The sequence below is a fragment of the Eleginops maclovinus genome, chromosome 5, assembly GCF_036324505.1.
Source record: "Eleginops maclovinus isolate JMC-PN-2008 ecotype Puerto Natales chromosome 5, JC_Emac_rtc_rv5, whole genome shotgun sequence".
Taxonomy (NCBI): Eukaryota; Metazoa; Chordata; class Actinopteri; order Perciformes; family Eleginopidae; genus Eleginops; species Eleginops maclovinus.
The window spans coordinates 21,799,808-21,818,239 of NC_086353.1; the positions used below are offsets into that span (position 1 = coordinate 21,799,808).

Here is an 18,432-nt window from a genome sequence, read left to right on the forward strand (position 1 = left end):
GTTAGTGAGATAGAGGCTTGTTATATGTTAAGGGTTATTTTTGGGGTTTAAAAAAAAAAAAGATGATGTACCTGCCCAGGGAGTGCAAATGGAAATGAGCTCAGTCTCGCATAAATAATCTCTTTTTGGAAATTAATGTATTTCATGCATGGTCGTTGTTTCATAAAGACAAACAAATAATTAATGTATCTCATTAGACCTTCGCGTGGAATTGTCATAAGCATGAAGTCTTGAGTAATGGCCAGAAACTTGTTTTTTTAAGTCAGTCACCTTGAGTCTGAATCTAATTAGTTCATGTGCGAGTACAAGTAGACATTTGAGAATGTGACTGACAACACTCAAAAATATGCAAGCGCTTGAAAACAGATTACTTCATGCAATTATCTTGACTTTAAAAATATGTATTAATTTTTCCCTTGATGTAAAAAAAAAAAAAAAAAAGGTGTCGGAGGAAATTGAGTTGAGTGCGACGAAATCTGGTCTAAATTCAGTGAAATGTTGAGCTTGTGAAGAGCAGCGAAATTCCAGCTCCACTTCAATGGAATGCCTGAGTGCTTGGTAATAACCCACCTGTGTAACTATCTCATCTAGCACGTTTTTTTTGTGTACAGAAGACATTAGAGAATTTGCTAAGGTGCTGTGAGATAGGTGCTACTGTTCAAACAGCAGAAATACAAGACTTCAGCTGTCAAAACATTCTGTGTGCAACCGGAACACGTAAAGCTAGCACACCGCTGTCTAAAACTCAAGTCAACAGGGAGCCTCGAGAAAGTGTGTGCAAGTATAGCTCCTTGTGACTGTTGCATAGTGCTTTTGCTTGAAATGCCCTTCCATGGTAGACAACAAAGCAAGCTACTGTCCTGCTAATGTGACTCATGTCATGTCAGGATACAGGGCAGAGATCCACTGGGAGGTGGAGGCCGAGACAAAGAAACAGGAGAGGCTCCACATGGCCATGGCCACCGGAGTCCTCTGGGTGAAGTTAGACAGGGACAGCAGCACCCAGTCTCGCACCATAGAGGACTGTCCTGTGGCGTGGAGGGTTTGGAACACCTGGAGGGGGGAACAGAGCAGAGGGAGAGGAGGGACAAGAGGAGCAATTAAAATAGCTATTACAAAAGCAGCTTTAACTACGAGAATGCCACAACATTTATACATGTCAAGATAACTTCTATACCAATACAAAGCTGAATGAGACTGCAGTGTATTCATTCTTGATTTTAAAACTCGAGACAACAACTGGAACCCACCGTGTTAGCTTGAGCTTGATGTTGCCTTGACAACCTATTGTCTGATTGCACGACAAAAGAGCTAGCTGCAGTCAAAACAGAGTAACTAAGTAACAACTTCACCGACGCTGGACTTCATTGAAAGTCTCTGCAAGTCTCCTTGAAGAGGAATTTGAGCCTTGTGAGCCTCATATACACAACATGAAAACGTTTTTAGTCCAAAAATGCATCAAAGAAATGGTTGAGTGAGTTGTCCCGCTGCTGACCTTGTAGACGACAGTGGCCATGAATTGTGGGTAAGGTTGCTGATTGGACAGGAACTCGCCGATAACCTTGTTCATGACGTCCTGTGGGGGGAAGAAATCGTCCAGAAACTGGGGAAGGATCCTGGCCACGACCCGAGCCTCGCTGGGTAAACCTTTCCGAATCCTGCAGACGGGAAACCCCAGGGGAGCAAATTATCAGACAGTCAGAACGTAGAGGAGCTTCCAGCATCATTATTGGACGCCACAAACCCAGGATGCACATTTAAATGGATAGTTTGGATAGTGGACAGATTGTTCCAAGTGGAGCAGTATTCCCAGTGTATTCCCGTTAGTAAATGGCAATGGGAACAACTACAGTTCATAGAAAAGACACAAGTTAATGCATTGAAGAATTAGGAATTGGACTGGCTTGGCTCAGGGGTAACAGCCATCCACCAATCAGAGGGTCAGGGATCAAACGGCAGCTGTTGTCTATGCTACCATCCAAGCCACCAGACTTAAAGTCATTGACAATTTGACTCCGCAGAACAGGAGTTCCTTACCTACCCCTGCCTGAATCAGTTAGTTTGTATAATTGTGTGACTTTGATGTATCAAAACGGACCCTTTAAAAACACCAAAGTCACCCAACAACACAAAATAACTAACCAATCGAGGCAATGTAGATTAGAAACACACGTTTTCTCTAAAATGCCTTTTTTTGTCAGAGGACTCATCCTGGATGTTATAAAGACTTTGAAGCGAGCATCGAAAACAGCTTCTGACAGAAAGAGCTGTCTGACAGCAAGGTGAAGTGCTGACAATATCCTGAACATACCATACACTTAAACTAATGTCGCTTTTTTTGGGCGGCTAATACACACGTTAGTATTCTTGTGTTTCTGTAAATTGAGGGCTTAAACAAACGTGTTTTTATTTATTAAAATCGACAATGTCGTTTTTTTTCTCCTAGAAATAGCTCTACATGTGCTCCTTTTCTTTTACAAATTAATTAATCTTAGTGTGTTTATGTATGCACCATTAACCACTAAAGAAAATCCCTTGTATGTGTAACCCTTCCTGGCAATCAACCGGATTCTAAATCACCCAATTTAAAAATCTGAACTCAACTAAGCATGCATGATTTGATGAATAAAACTAAGCATTTCTTGTACAATGGAGGGTGTGTGTGTGAGTGTGTGTACCTGTCAAACAGCACAGAGACCCTCTCCATGGCAACAATGATTGACTCGCTGTCCGGGGCTTGAGGGTCAGAGTGGGCGGGGCGACTGGCAGGGCTGGCTTTCTCCTTGCCTGAGGAGAAACCAACATGACCCGCCGTGACGCCCATCGCCTCTGCTGAGGAACAGTCAACCTGACCTCTAACCCCTGTCACGTCTGAACCCGACGCAAGCACCGCTGAGAGGGCGAGAAGGGGAGGAAGGGGGGGCCGGTTGGACCAGTGGGGGAGAGGTTAGAGCGGGGACACTGATATCACAAGATTCAGATCAGAATTTAGATGACCTCATGGTGAAAATTGGTGGAATTCTGGGCGCGACCTTTTAGGGCGACTGTCCACATAGTGCTTTTTTTTTTCTGTGAGCCCCCTTCCAGCGATCATCCAAAAGTTTTCCTAGCGCTTTTATATTGTTTAAATTACAAATATATCCAGACAATGTATCGACATCGACGCTTCACGGACTAGCATCACCCAATTACTTTTTGGGATCTGTTTGGCATTGTTTTTCACCATTACAACCAACCAGAAGAGGCTTGCGCTCACACTCAATCTGACAGCCATAGAGCCAGGAGGACAATCCGCGTACGCCTAGAAAAGGAACAACAATTTATCGGCAGCAACATCCAGGGTCCTCCCAATTGATCCAATACAGTAAATGAGCTTATACGTTTTTCTTATGATACTTTCTGTCTGAAGGGCATCGTTAAAAACGAGCTTTTCCTCCAATTTATGCATCTCTTTCTACACTTTTCTGGGGGAAAAAATATATATACACACATTTAAAATTCATGCGCTTTGAGCAGCACTCGTACGACCGATTTGACGGGATGCGCTCTCTCATTAGAAACATTTGAAAAAAAGACGCTGGCTATTTAAGAAGGCAGTATGTGGACACAGGCCCGTACGATAAGGTTTTCTATCAGAGGATGCTGCTTAATGTATTAGGAGAGCACATAAAGAGAGGTAGCCTAAAGTTTAAATCACGTCACATTTTCAAGGGTCGGGGTTTACATAAAGGATTTGCTGACTGGCTCTGGGCAACAACGTATGGCCAACAATATGCTAAGAGCTGCTGGAGTTAGTAGGGGACGACGTAGGGGTTAGAGGTAGGGTATATCAGAGGTATATATATAGAACACATGTATCACATGCAAGAAGCAAGCAGCGTCACACAGGCATCAATAAAGGGTAGTTTGGAGGTCTGTTAAACTGTAAACAGAGATTACATTTATTTAAATCAATATTATTGGTAGAGGACATATATGTAAACTATTGTAAAGATAATATGTACTGCGAGCTTAATGCATGAGGGCATGCACAATCAGATGTAGGCTGGTGAGTTTGTATTTCAGTACAATAAGAGGCAGAGATGGTTCAAGTTTTGACTCATAAAATTTCCCAATTTCTTTTAGTGTCATCATCAGCTCTGAAAGAAGCTACTCCACTGAGAGACACAGTAATGGGACACACCGGCAGAAGCCAAGGTGGGAAGTGGTGTCGATGAAAGGCTGCTACTAATTACTTATTTTGTTATCGATTAATCTTCAGATTATTTTCTAGATTTATAAATATATAAAATGTCAAGAAATTTCAATCGCAGTTTCTGTTCGTCCATGGTGATGTCTGTAAATGTCTTCATTGTCAGTCAAAAACCTAAAGATAATCAGTTTTATATTATAAAAAAACTGAGAAAAGCAGCAACTCTCATTATTTGCTAGACTGAATAAGTGCATCTTCTCACATTTGTTATGAAAAATGACTTACATTTTTCAGATCAATTATCAAAATAGGCCCTACTCATCAATTAGACGAATTGCTGCAGCTCTTCAGTGGAGGAGCTTCTTTTCAGTTTGCATTGTTAACTTCAGATCATATCCTACTTCATACTGCGGTCTACATCTTTATTTGTAGCCATTGTTGACAGTCAAGGCAAAGCATTTGTGTGGGAGAGGAGGAGGGTTCGCTACACTACATTTTACTTTGCCTTGCTATGTTAATGCCTACCCAAAAAAAAGTAATCACTCTAAGAAAAGAAATCTAGGGTAAGTCACAGGAAAGAAATGGGACACATCCTCAGTAAAGATTAATCATTACTGACATTAGCTTAAGCTTAGCATTAGCTTGCAGAGCTTTAGGTTGATGTACTTAATTACAATGCTATGTTAAGTGATGAGCATATTAAGAGTGCCCTGGCAGGTGGGTAGACCAGCTAGCTCAATCCAATAGTGCATTATCAGTGGTTTGAGAAAGTTGGTTATACAAGGAATGGAAACATCAGTCCTCATTACAGTACATGCTGCTGATGGAGCCAGAAAGCTACGTTAGTCTTCTGAGAGCTTTTCTTACCGGTGTACATGCAGGTGAGCATGAGGCCCAGGGCGGCCATGGCTCTGTGTGGGGAAGGCATGTTGACTCGGTCCACGCTGAGTTTGACCAGCGCTTCTCCGTCCACGCGGGACAGCTGCTCCGACAGCAGCAGGCGCTCCAGACCCCGCAGCACACAGTGGTAGATGACGGAGGGGGTGGAGTCCTCGCTGGCAGACACCATCACACCACACACCTGGAAGACGGGGACAGAGGAGGGAAATAAATCCTTTGACATGCATCTTCTTTTTATTCTGTTTCAGCGTTTGTGTTTTCTGTGAGAAATAAATGGACTGCATTTATATATTATATAGCGCCTTTCTCCTCCCATTTTCTTTGTAGCCTTTTTATTCTTCATCCTACTGAGTGCGACTCATTTAATGTCCTTTTGTTTGTTTGTTTCCCTTCGGGTTGGACAGCACTTTTGGGGAAATCAATGATTCTGTTTGTCGTTTTGTCCTTGGTTCCCCCCTGAGTTAAATGGATTCAATTCAAACATTTTATAGCTACAAACCAATGGTGCCATAAATTGTTTTCCCTCTGATTGCAAATCACAGGCTGGGCTTTGTTTCGGGGAACCTTGAGAAAACCAACTTTCTTAACTTTGATGTTGTGTTTCACCTAGATTAGGGCATTACTCCAACGCTAAAGATAAACAGCTAATCAACTCAAAGTAATTTAATCCTTTAAATATGTTATCTTTTTCTTTAATGATGACAACGAGATGTGTGACATCAAACATATACAGACAGAAAGTTTACCTGTATAATGCCAGCCATAAACTCCGCCCCCACATCCAGAGGGTAGTTCTCCATCATGTAGAAGGCCACGGCGCACATCACCAACACATGCTGCTGGTTGTGCAGGTTCACACAGCTGCAGCACACAGAGAGGGGACACACAAACACAATTGGTGGAACAAAATTAGGATTGAAATAAAACAGAAAGACCAGCAGAGTGTTGGTTTGAAATGTATAGGGCAGCACCAAGTGGCAAAATGATGCACTGCATTCTTGCGTTGTTACTTGGATTTCATTTTTTGGTATAGGTCCCAAATTTGGAAATTGTGTTGTGAGCAGCAAGTGAAGAAGGTATTAAAGATTCAATTAGAAAACAATAAAATAAACAGTAAATATATGGATATCAAGTTAGATAAAGAGATTTAAAAAGAAACTATGAAACTTTGAGATATCAGCTTGCTAGAGTTGAGGGGTTGTTGAAGGTTGTTGCTGTTGAAAGGAAAGATTTCCTGTTCTGTTCCTATTGCAGATTCTGTGCTTAAGATGGAGTTTTAGTCTCCTGGAGAATGAGAGCGGTACTCACTGAGCGATGGCCCGCAGGTTGGACAGCAGGTACTCGGAGATGGTGGGGATGAGCTGTTTGGCCGTGTCGTCCAGCAGGTCACACTCCAACACGTACAGCACTCCATGCAGAGCCCCCATGCGGCTGGGCAGGTGGGTGCTGCGCAGGGTCGTCTCCAACAGGCGGCACACGGGCTCCGCTATTGCTTTGTCCTACAGATGTACATCTTAGAGTGTTCATACACTGCGTAATATCATATCCTTTCTATGACACCCAGCTGTACTCACCATTCCCAGTACGGCAGCAGCCTTGCAGATGGCAGGCACCAGGTATTGGTTGAGGATCTCATCCTCTGGGGGGTGGAGCTTCTGCAGCTCCATCAGGGTGGAGAACATCATGTCGAACTGGTTCCTCTCTGTGAACAGGTCCGACACCGCCAGCAGCTACAGAGGAAGACGGGAGGGGGGGGGGTTGAGAGCAGTGTTTTGCAACAAGTTTCCCTCTATTATTAATAAAGATAATTTTTATGATAAGGCATGTCTAGAATTACAAGGAAAACCTATTGATTACGCATTCATAAGGGCATGGAGGGGAAAGATGTCAACCAATAAAAACAATGCGACTGTTGTGCCTAAACATGCAAAAGGGACCCAGTTTTACTAAATGTTTTCATGCCTTTGCCGATTTTAATCATGTCTATGTAAATGTTGTTCTGAAGGCTGAACACAAGTTGTTCTGCTGCCACACTGGAGAACGAATGAGCTTAATTAGCACAACTACAGCACAAGTTTTAAAGTTGGGGAACACAAAACAGGAGAGTGATCAGAAGTGGGTGACATACTATAAATAATGGATTTCATTTCCCATTCCACAAAGCACTTTGTTAATCTCTCTTTAGTACAGAGAGGAGAGGAGAAGAGAAGACGCACTGGTAGAGCTGAACATACAGCATCTTGGGACTTTTTCCGTTTAGTCACCTCCAACATTACTTATTTTCCCAGATAAGACAAGGTTATGGAACTCTACCGTCTTGTTTCTGGGGTGAGGAAATAGCTAACTATAATCTTCCGCTACCGTCTATCTTAAGATCAACTTTAAAAACTGTAAACAGATTTATGAAAACCCTTCCTGATGAGTAGTAACTGAAGTCGGGTTGCAGTGAGTATGGTGCGCGGTCGCTCACCGATCGGACCACCTCACTGACGAGGATGGTTGGGGTCCTCCTGTTACTCGGGGAGCCAGGGATCAGCCACTGACTGTAGAGCTCCAGGAGGAACTGGGAACATGAATGAATGTCCACCCCTGCACGGTGCTTCCTGAAAGCACACAGCGGTAAGTCATGTTGGGTATCCTGTATCAGTGCATGCGTGTGCAGGGAAACATCTTGTTTGACAGACCTGGAGTTGATAGGAGATGTGGGCGGGGAGGTGGGGGCTGGAGTGTCTGCTTCATCTTCTTCATCCTCCCCCCATTCTTCCTCTCTCAGTGGGGTGATGTTGTTACCTAGCCACACTGAGTGGATAGAGACCTAAAGGGAGAAGGACGAAAATGAACATTAAGGTATTGAAAATCTCTTTAAATCAAGAACCTAAACCAACACACACTGTTCCTCATAGGGCTGGGCATTACATCCATACGATATCAACATTGTGATGAGATACCGTCAAAGATTTGGATATTGTAGCATCATAACATGGCATAATGGGCGTCTTTTCCTGGTTTTAAACACTGCCTTATAATAAAAATGTATCACTTTCTAAGGTTTTTTGTTTAATGTGTATTTGTCTGCAGCCACCAAGTCATTATATCTACATTACCGAGGATTACTTATCAAAAATCTCAACGTGTGAATATTTACATATCTTTTTATCCCCCACTTCCTGTGTTTATGGATCACATACCTGTCCTAGTTTGTAGTCCATATTTCCCATCTCCCTCTCTGTGTTGATCTGAAGCAGCAGCTTCTCATGGCTGATCAGTGTGCCTGCTAAAAAAAAAAAGAAAGAGAAAAAGAAATGAGAGTTTGGAGGTGTGAGCGCAGCAGCTGTAGGCGGAGTGAGAGGCTTTGTGGACGTGTTACCGGCAGAGGCTGCCGACAGCGAGGGCACAGGGTCCCAGGCGTGGTACGGGTGGTGTGTGTGGACGTTGTCTCTCTTCGACACAAGGGCCTGAATCTCTCTCTCCACCTCGCCTCGGATCACTGCCAGTTTCCTTCCAAACCTGGCCACACACACATTGTTATCGTAATTAATATCGTGTCTTCTTTATTATTACACTGGTATTTGTTTGGCTAATATAATATATTGTATTGTTATTATTCTGAATATATTTCCAAATAATGTCCTGTAACACGTGTAATCATACCGTGTTTCCAGGGCTTTGAGGCTCTTGTTGCGGGGTTGCTGTTCCAGACAGCTGACTGCAGGGTTGCCAGCAGTGGGCAGGGTCATGGCACTCAGCACCAGGCTGGTGATGGCCTGCACTGCTAACACATTCAACTGGGTACGCTCCAAGTCCTCCTAGAGACAAAGAGGAGGAACAGAGCATTGAAAAGGATGGGACAAACAGAGAGGGTTACAGAATCGCTTCCTACAATTGTGTCTGTGGTGTAATTTAATAAACAAAGCATGAATATTTCTTCAGGGCTCACACACTGTAGTTACACAAAGGCATGATGTCCATATTTGACACATTTTCTAAAATCTTTAGAGTCAAAGTTACCCCTTCTCCTCTTACGGTCATTTTTGGAGGCGTTCTGGGGGACATTGTCCTTTCTAGACACTCCTAAAATGCTGTGGCTTTTGCTGCCCTAATGCTAGGCGAGTTATACTTATGAGGTGAAAGCAGGAGGCGTCTCCAACTTGTGTCCAGAGGGGGACAGAACTTATCTCGTTTTCTTTCAGGTAGCTCTCAGTCTCAAAAAGATTGGTGACCCCTGAGTTATAGGATTGATGGGGTTCGGTAGACATATCGGATTCACACACCAGCAGCACGTTTAAGGATATAAGGAATATTCTTGTGTGTGCGTGTACCTCCTGCTGAGTCTCCTCCTCCTGGTCCATAGTGATGGGTTGGGTGACCAGCACCCCCAGTAGTGTGGCCCAGGTCTCTTCAAACTGAGTTCTGCTGCTCCAGCCTTAAAAATATAACAGAACAATTTACATGGTGCCCAAAAAGCTAAACGTTTCCAGCGCCATAATATTATAGAAAATGGGTAGGAGACAATAGGGCTGTGAAAATGTGCCAGAAGTAACTTTAAAATATTCCTGTACAACTGCCCAAATAAACATTTTTACACGACAGCAGGTTTCATGACTCTGTACCCAGTGTGTTGATGCGGTAGAGGAACTCTCTGAAGACATCCTTTTCCTGCAGGAAGTCCACAGGGATCTCAGGCAGCGTGGTACCGTACTCTCCTCCTGGCTGAGGGGACCAGCCCAGTTTCCAAACCTACACACATACAATTTAAATACACAAATCCATCCATTTGAACAAACTATGAATTATATCTTGCACACACTGACCAGTGGAGGTACTCTGGTGTAGCTGTTGACCAGAGGCAGCCGGGACAGACTGATGACAATGTTGCGCAAGGTTGGTGTGAGGAAAGCGGGGAATGCACTGTTTCTATGGTGACCCAGGGCCAGGATGCTCTGCAGGCCTTCCACCAGCTCCGCCATGATTTCGCATGCCTGCCACTCACAAATGTCTGCAACACACAGGTAAAAACTTTGAGAGATATATGATGGCAATTTCCCCTTGTAGGTCAGAATAAATTCCTTTCAAGCAAAGCCCTTAAATCCTAAATTACATGAAACATCCCAGAGGTTTTACTGAATCTCTAAGAGAGCACTTACGGTCAACTTGTGCCGAGTCTACCTCGTCTCCTTCGGCGTCTTTTTCCGCCCTCGTCTTCTTCTTCTCCGGATGCAGAAGCTGGTCACCAGGACTCACAGCAACTAGGAAGGCGAGACAAACAGTTTGATCGCTAATGAAATGACTGAGTCGTAAGTCCCTCATGGCCTATAATATTTAAGCCTTAATGCTGATGTTTGTTTCTCTGTTTTAGAAACACGTATGTTTGGAATGAAGGTTTTGCTGAAGTGAAAGAAATGAGAATTACTGATTGTTTTTGTGACTAAGACTCCTTACTGTTGCGAGTGGGAAACCTGGTTACAATCAACATTCACACTAGTGCTTAGCTGTTTATCAAATCTTTCTAGATACATTTTTTGTTGGTGTGGTTTATGATTTGATTTGAATGTGGACATGATTCAGCTTAATGTATGAAATATTGTTTTTTTGCAGGGTTCATGTAATTTTTTACTGGGTATCTTTATACATGTAGCCTTTGTAGTTTAAAATAATCAGGCCCCGACCTGACTGGCACCCCGGCGACTAAACCTCAAACCGCTACAAGGGAATGCACAAACATGTCTTACCTGCAACGATGATGAGGCGGAGGCAGTAGATGAGGGAGCAGGTGTGCGTGGCGTACTCCGCGGTGGAGAGTTTGTTCCAGACGCAGGGCTGCTGCAGGGCCAGGCACAGGCAGGACAGAGCCCACTGCAGGTCCACACTGAGGGGCAGCTGGTTCTGGAGGAGACGCCACGCCACCACCTGGGCGGAGAAAGAGATGTACGAGACAGAATATAATGAAGGGGGTGCACAAAAACTTCTGAAAAGACAGAGGCATAATTTGCGTACCTCTAAAGAAGCAAATCTGCTACATTATCCTTAAAGTAAGAGATATTCTTTGTTAGTTGCTCAAACTTGAAGCATCTAGTCAGTTTTAGTAAATGTCTTCTTGTTTATTTCCCTTATGGTTAGAAGGCACTTTTGGGAAAATGGACCACTCAGTTTGTTTCGGTTTTTTTTGGAACGCAGTGTTTATTTGCTTTTGTAAAGTTTGCAGAAAACCCTTTCATACTTGTTCAATATTGTCATTATCTTAAGCAATATAGAATACACCTGGAGAGAGAGACTTGTATATTTTGTCATGTACTGTGCAGTTAGTATCAAGCTATCTAATCAATTTAAATTGGACAATAAGAATGAAATTATGAATCTCAAATTACATGCAAGATTCAAACAAACAAGTTAGATGAAAAATGAGAATTCTTAAAGTGGTGTTTTACCTCGGCAGCGGTGCAGGTGAAAGAGGTGATGAGGTGTTCCTTGTCTGCGGGGATGTGTAGTGAGGACGGCAGCTGGCTCACACTCAGCAGGTACTGGGACAGCGCTCTGCACAGCGACAGAACCCTGGGGTAGAAACCTGGCTCATCTGAAATACACACACATACACAGAATATTTAAAACTGAAAACAAGGTCAACGCCTTAAAGCAAGCGGTCTCCAACTTTTTATACGTCACAGACTGGTTTCATACAAGACAGCAGACCGGCCTTCAAGGTGGATAAATATGCCGAAATAAAACAATAAGACTGGCATAAAAACCAAATATGAAGTAATTGCAAAAGAGGTCACATTTCAAAGATAATCAAAAACTCTGATTTCTTCTATATTTGAATCCACTAATCTCTGCTTCTCTCACCATACACATCAGCTAGTTGTTTCCAGTAGGGCTGTGGCTGTGCTGGCGGCAGGAAGGACTGGTGCGGTACAGGAAGTGACTCAGTTACCCCTGCAAGCCGCTCTAAGGTCACCTGCAAGGCTGTCTCTAACAAGAGCGACCCCTGACCCCGGGCCAACCGCTGCATCCCCATACTCAGGCATGGACACAGCAGGCTAAGGTTGAACTCCTGCGGGGGAATAAAGGCCAGGATCAGATGCAATACAATCTTAATGGATCAATGTGGTAAAGAACATTTATATACTGAGATGTCTGATATCTTTGTCTACGTCACCTTGCAGCTCATGCTGTTTAAGAGGTCAGCGGGAGGTAGCTTGGTGAGGAGTTCTGTCGTCTCCAACAGGGAAACATCTCCACGGAGACAACACTGGGACTTCACTAGAGCCACGTACCACTCCTGAAAACAGAATTTAATACGGTCAAAACAAAATGATACCTTCCATGCTGAATTATTTTCTTTGCATTTGATTAGGACACAAAACAAACATCAAATACAGACTCCTATCTTATCTAGTCCCTCACCTTATCTGCATTAACCAGCTCTGGGGCAGGAGGCGGGTCTCCGTCCAGAGGGTGAGACGTCACAGGAGGTGTGGGGCTGCTGGTGTCGGCAACAGTGGCTCTGAACCTGTCCAGCAGGGAGTAGAACCTCTGATGCCTGCGATAAGAAAGACAACAAGAAGTTACAATAGCTTCATTTTTTGACAGAAATATGTCCTCTTTATGGATAACTTCACTCTCTGCAGATATGCATCACCCTGAACAGCCAACTAGAAGAATGAGATGAGATATTACCATAATCTGAGCGTAACCGTCATCCAGAAATATACTAAAACGGCTGGTCAGTTCTTAACTAAGAGCAGTTTACAAATGTTTTATTTGGCATCTAGCACGTTGAGTTTGAAATTGTGATCTCGACGGTGACATGGGAAATTCAAACACACACACCTACTGCTGACATGGACCAGTTCTCACAGGTGAAAAGAAAAACTGGTATTTTTATACATTAAAAATTGACCCAAGCATTAACATCTTCCCCACTTTACATTTGAACTAAAGCAAAACATTGTCTTCATCTTTGCTAGAGTGGATCGTTTGCTTGTGCCTGTCTGCAGCTATTCTCTAAAATTAGGGTTAAGGGAGACACCTGGTGGAGATCTGTTCTCTACAGAGTTCTCTTTCAAAATTGTGGTTCTGTTAATCTTGGTTGCAAGATTGGCTTGCTTATTTAACATTTCTGTTTGTCCCATTTTTTACAATGTATACACTAGTGTACAATGTCGAAACAGATTGCTAGAACTATTCCTCAAATTTGCTTAAAAGACAGAAGGATGTTACCTCTGAGCCAGGCCGCTGGTCTGTAGGTATTCCTGGATCCTGTTGAGCTCCTCCACAGGCACCTGAGCTTTACTGTTCTGCAGGCGGAGGGACACAACAACACATGATCAACTTGAGACAAATAAAGAAAATCATTTTTAGATTTACACGTCTTTCCTAAGAAATTAAATCACAAGATTTCCCAAAGCCTCACATGATGCGAAAATAAAATGTATTAAGTGTTTCATTTATAAACAAACTCCCTTGTGACACTAAAATGCAAAACACATCCACAATCATTACCTGTAGTGTCTCAGCCAGCAGCATCTCCACCCTGCGACACGCCAGTGTGTCCACCATGCGGGCCAGAACCCTGAAGGGCGTACTGAGCAGCTTGTCCACGTACAGCATCAGCAGGGAGCCGGACTGACTCAGGTGGATGCCTTCCAGACACTGCAAAGTCTTCTTCAACATGGTAGGCTGCAACAGGTGGCAAGGATACAGTCAGTGAGGCAGAGGCGGCGTGAAGAAGGAGAGCAAAGGGAAAACGTAGTAAAATATGAGAGGGGAGGAAAAAAGAAAACAATTATAATAAGAACATTTTTAGTTGTGAGGGGTACTGATGAAATGACTTAAGAGACAGGTTGTGGAGTAAAAAATAAATAAAACCAAGATTTGTTTGTTTAGGATTGGTTCTTTTTAAAATGACTCGACTAATGATAGAGAGGGCGGGGAGGAGATTAAGGGTGTACTCTTACAGCACAGAGGTTGTCACAGCGGGACTGGATGGCCTGGATGAAGAGGCCGCTGGCAGCTGAGTTGCGGTGCACGGCGCTGATGAAGTCCTGAACTGGAGGCTCATGGGAAAGGTTGATGAGGTCTTGCACGTGGTTGACGATCAACCAGGTCAGATGCTCCGAGTCATGGAGGTTCTGACACTATTATCCCGTGAGAAAATAAAATAAATTGCACTTAAAACCGAGGTATTTGCTTTACATACGTGTGTATGATTGTTTGAGGTTTATTTTCTCACCACGTAGTCACAGAAGAGGATGAGCGCTCCCCTTTGAACGATCTCCCGGTTGACCATAGCTAACCGGGTCTCAGGCTTGTCTTCTCCTTCCCCTGAAGAGTGAGGACTCAGCAGCTTTGTGCACGAGAGGCTTTGTCTCCTGAGAGAGGAGGAAGGAGATTGGTACAATATTCAGTGAAAAAACACAGGGATTTGATTTTGGCTGATTTGTTGCACTATCAATTGAAGTTTTGTTGACATGCGGTCTGCATGTTTTCATAGGAAGGTCATTTTTAGGCAGTATTTCATCACCTTTTCTTTCAGTAACTTTCATTGGCTCAGTTAGGGAAATATATGCACTTCCATACGGTGGCCAACAGGTGCCAACGTGTTACAACGGCCCAAAACATTTCCATTAGGGGAAACGCGCTGCAGTTTCAAAAACAATGCAAATAACAACTAAGAACAAATGTGCCAAGTTTGCATTTTGTATTTTCATCGTTTTAAAAACTGTAGCGCGTTCCTTCTAAAAAGGAAACTGGTTATATAGGGCTATAGTACATTTAGTTTAAATCTGTATGACATTTATTTATTTAAAAAAACCTAAAATGACTATACTTTTTGAAAAACAGTTATCATAAAATGTGTAGTCATAAGATCTGCTTTCAAAGGATGGATTTTAATTTTATTTTTTTCAAAAACTATGATTTCTACCCTCCGGCTTCAACTTACTTTGATTTCTTGTACCCTGACTGAATTTATTAATATTGAATTGCTTGAATAAGGATCAAAGGGTGTATGGATAAAAAGGTCCACACAGATACATTTGACATGGATTTGACATGACCTGTTGTACCTGGGTGTCTGGTGCACCTCCGCCCACCATGAGTAGTTGGTGTAGTCGATGATGAGGAGGACCTGGCACCACAGCAGCACCAGGGAGGGGTGGGTGGTGATCATGCACTGCACCATGCTGTTCAGAGACTCTAGTGGGTAAAAAAGGCCAGCCTCTGCGCCAGGCTGCACACCTCCACCCTCACCCTTCAGGAGGCGGCTGGCTGCAGCGGTGATTCTGCGGAACATTCCTGGAAAGAAAAAGGACGGTAGAGATGGAAAGGGCTGTCAGTTTCCAAGAACATCATGCAGTCATTCAGCTACCAATACTTGCTGTTCAAACTATATGAGCTCACCACTTTTGAAGACGTGTATGAGACACATGAGCAGGGTGCCCAGCTGCTGGCAGTAGAAGGTGTGCTGCTGCTCTGTGATGTCCACCTTAACCTGTCTGGAGGAAATGTCATCCAGCAACACCCCTACCAGCTGCAGCAGGAACCTGGGAGAGGGGAGAGGGCACATGAGAAGCAGAAAAGACACAAAATAGGAAGGCTATACATTAAAGGCTGTATTAAAAAGGAAGGCCTTCAACACACTCTTAACATCTTGGTCTGCCTCCTTAATAAAAACAGGAGGTTGAACCTGAGAGTCACTAACCTGGCGAAGGTTTCCTCAGGCAGGGCTTTCTGTGCCTCACCGTCCTGACTGCAGAGTGCGTCGGCAGGGGGCTCGCTCGGGGAGGGGCTCTGCTGATGCAGGCGACGGATCGTGTGGCAGGAGAGGAGATGAGGTGTGAGGGAGAGCTCGTGGACCCGGGACAGGACGATGTCCTCAGTAGACTGGGAGACGAGCACCCGGAGCACCGCCAGGATCCCGGACACCCACAGCTGCACCGTACCTACGGAAGCCTGGAGGAGCAAAACGTCAATCTACAGTTAGCTTTCCTAAAAAGTAGACGTGGTTTTAAGGTACATTACATGGACGAATGAAAAGTCTGTCCAGTGCTTTGTGTAGAGATCAGAAGAGACGTCTCACCATGGTAACCGGGGTGGTGAACATACTCTTGAGCAGCATGTCCACAGGTCGGAGAGAGGAGGGCGCCACCGTCTCAAAGAGAGTGTTCAACACCCCCAATGCCTCCGGGGAGTCCAGGTGCATCTGTGAGGGCACAGCAGACCGTGTTCACGAATGGCAAAAAAGGGTTTTAACCAGACCATTTCCAAGCATACCGGTTTCAAAATCAGTGGCTAATGTTTGTCAGGGTGCCCCAAAATATAGGAACTCACCATAAATATCAGTGATGGAATGAACCAAAGTACATTTGCTTAAGTATTGCACTAAAGTGACATACTTGTAGCTGAGTAGTTCTGATTTATGGTCCAATTAGGTCTACATTTTGGTAGCAAATGTTGTACTTTTTACTCCATTAAAGTTAATAAGCAAAGATTAACAAGGTTCAGGTTATTTATTTGTACCCGTAGGTAGATTTGGTTTGTAGCTGAAAGACAAGATATGCATTGTGACACGCTTTAAAACACCACATAGTTACAAAATAATAATAATAATAATTCCCCATGCTCAATCACATTTGAAAACAAACAAATAAATAAATAGCCGCAGCTTCCACAGCATCTGTGACGCTTACCTACTACTTCGGATATATGAGAAACACGTATACTAAGATGATGTGATGCAATACTGTATTAATAATCTATACAGTATTTTAAATAGTACACAGTAAGTAATCGGACCCAATATTGAAAAACTGCAACATAAAAATGTTATACTATAGTAGAGTGACATTCTGCATATTAAGGATTTTTACTTTTGATAAATGAAGTACATTTTGATGCTTCCACATCGTTTTTGCACATCCCACAGTGCTAAATGGTTTGAGTTTAACTTCTAGGTGAAGCATTCACACCTTCCGTTTTCCTACCTGCTGCTTAGCAATCATGGGAAGGATGACGTCAGCGATCTGCCTCGACAATCTCTTCCATTTGTCCTCATTCTCTTTGTGACACTGCTGCAGCACGAGGATGAACATCTCCAACACCTACACCAAAAAACATACAATATAAAAGTCCGGCAGAGAAAAGATTGTCAGGAAGGTTCTTGACGCGCATGTCTGATTACATTTGTGACCGTACCTGATGGTGCTGCACCAGTCTGAGCAGCATGGACACCACCACCTCTTTCTGTGTCTCCAACTCTTTGCCTGCGTCTGCTTTGTTGGAGCCCCTCAACACAAACAGGTCGTGGACTATTGGCTGCAGGGCTGGGATGGCTGTGGAGGAAGAAGGAAAGAAAAATTACTGTTTTATGCACAGTTTAGGAACGACAATGGACAATGTGCACTTTTTTTTACTTAAAAAATGTTTTGTTTATATAAACCATTGTATTCTATTTTAGTTTTATTGGTCATTTAAATGTAAGTCTATAGGTTTCTTTAAATATCGTTATATTGCACATTCCTACTTCTTTTATCGTTTTGTTGCACACATTTGTATTCCACTTTTCCATTTAAAAAAAAATGTTTTAATCTAAAATCAAGAAACGGTCCAAAAAACCCAGTTGCTCTCTGAATAAATATATTCAAATTGTGAAATGTTTTGACAAGTAGAGGAAAATATTATGCAGAAAGTTTCCCTCACCATGTGTGACAGCTTTCCTGCCGCTGGCCATGATGCCGTCACACAGCTGGATGATCTTGGGGATGCTGATTATCTGCTTGGAGTGGTAACGCTCGTATGAAAGCAGCACCAGGAAGAAAAAGATGTTGGGGATGATGGCTTCAGAATCTCTGTGGGACAACAATAATGCATTATAGTTTACAGGACAACACTGGTATTTGAGCTAGTATACAGCAAGGACGCATGCAGAAGCAGAAATGCCGGAGAGACTTATGGGTACATCTTTTACAGGGGTCACAAAGATAACTCACCTGAACTGTCCCACTTCAATGTACTCAAACTGCTTCAGGACAAACCCTATGAACACCTGGAAGAAGAAATATCTTAGTGGGTGAGCTCAATCCCAGCTGTTGAAGATGAACTGCACATAAATGCGTTTAGTTCTACCTGATCAGAGTCCAGCAGGCAGTAGTTAACTCTGAGCTGCACCAGTTGTGCGAGCAGGTCCAGGACCTGTCTCTGCAGCGCCACCGAGGTGCTGGTGGTGTACTGCTTCAGAGCTTTGATCACCAGCGGCTCAAACAGACGGATGTGGTTGTGGATGGCGTTCTGGGAAAACAAAGAGGAGGCTTTCAGAACAGACGCAGCTAGCTTAGGCTAATGTG

General features: G+C 43.5%; 1 protein-coding gene across 5 annotated transcripts in view; it reads right to left on the minus strand.

Moving 5' to 3' along the window:
• Positions 1-18,432, minus strand: part of htt (huntingtin) — a 39,416-nt gene that overhangs the window by 3,481 nt on the left and 17,503 nt on the right. For 2 of the 5 annotated variants that reach the window (XM_063883397.1, XM_063883401.1), the window contains 34 exons: positions 18,215-18,376; positions 18,079-18,134; positions 17,789-17,937; positions 17,285-17,421; positions 17,074-17,190; positions 16,170-16,292; positions 15,792-16,042; positions 15,491-15,633; positions 15,157-15,385; positions 14,322-14,460; positions 14,047-14,226; positions 13,592-13,768; positions 13,310-13,386; positions 12,494-12,629; positions 12,246-12,368; positions 11,933-12,140; positions 11,518-11,663; positions 10,822-10,999; positions 10,237-10,338; positions 9,904-10,088; positions 9,703-9,829; positions 9,412-9,515; positions 8,744-8,898; positions 8,460-8,599; positions 8,281-8,366; positions 7,777-7,907; positions 7,563-7,695; positions 6,667-6,822; positions 6,401-6,591; positions 5,839-5,953; positions 5,060-5,273; positions 2,679-2,892; positions 1,496-1,658; positions 893-1,053 (listed from right to left, as the gene is read on the minus strand). In XM_063883397.1, coding sequence (XP_063739467.1) covers positions 893-1,053; positions 1,496-1,658; positions 2,679-2,892; positions 5,060-5,273; positions 5,839-5,953; positions 6,401-6,591; positions 6,667-6,822; positions 7,563-7,695; positions 7,777-7,907; positions 8,281-8,366; positions 8,460-8,599; positions 8,744-8,898; positions 9,412-9,515; positions 9,703-9,829; positions 9,904-10,088; positions 10,237-10,338; positions 10,822-10,999; positions 11,518-11,663; positions 11,933-12,140; positions 12,246-12,368; positions 12,494-12,629; positions 13,310-13,386; positions 13,592-13,768; positions 14,047-14,226; positions 14,322-14,460; positions 15,157-15,385; positions 15,491-15,633; positions 15,792-16,042; positions 16,170-16,292; positions 17,074-17,190; positions 17,285-17,421; positions 17,789-17,937; positions 18,079-18,134; positions 18,215-18,376 — 5,108 coding nt within the window. The remainder of the gene's footprint in view (positions 1-892; positions 1,054-1,495; positions 1,659-2,678; positions 2,893-5,059; positions 5,274-5,838; positions 5,954-6,400; positions 6,592-6,666; positions 6,823-7,562; positions 7,696-7,776; positions 7,908-8,280; positions 8,367-8,459; positions 8,600-8,743; positions 8,899-9,411; positions 9,516-9,702; positions 9,830-9,903; positions 10,089-10,236; positions 10,339-10,821; positions 11,000-11,517; positions 11,664-11,932; positions 12,141-12,245; positions 12,369-12,493; positions 12,630-13,309; positions 13,387-13,591; positions 13,769-14,046; positions 14,227-14,321; positions 14,461-15,156; positions 15,386-15,490; positions 15,634-15,791; positions 16,043-16,169; positions 16,293-17,073; positions 17,191-17,284; positions 17,422-17,788; positions 17,938-18,078; positions 18,135-18,214; positions 18,377-18,432) is intronic. The other 3 variants (XM_063883400.1, XM_063883398.1, XM_063883399.1) reach the window with 3 other exon arrangements.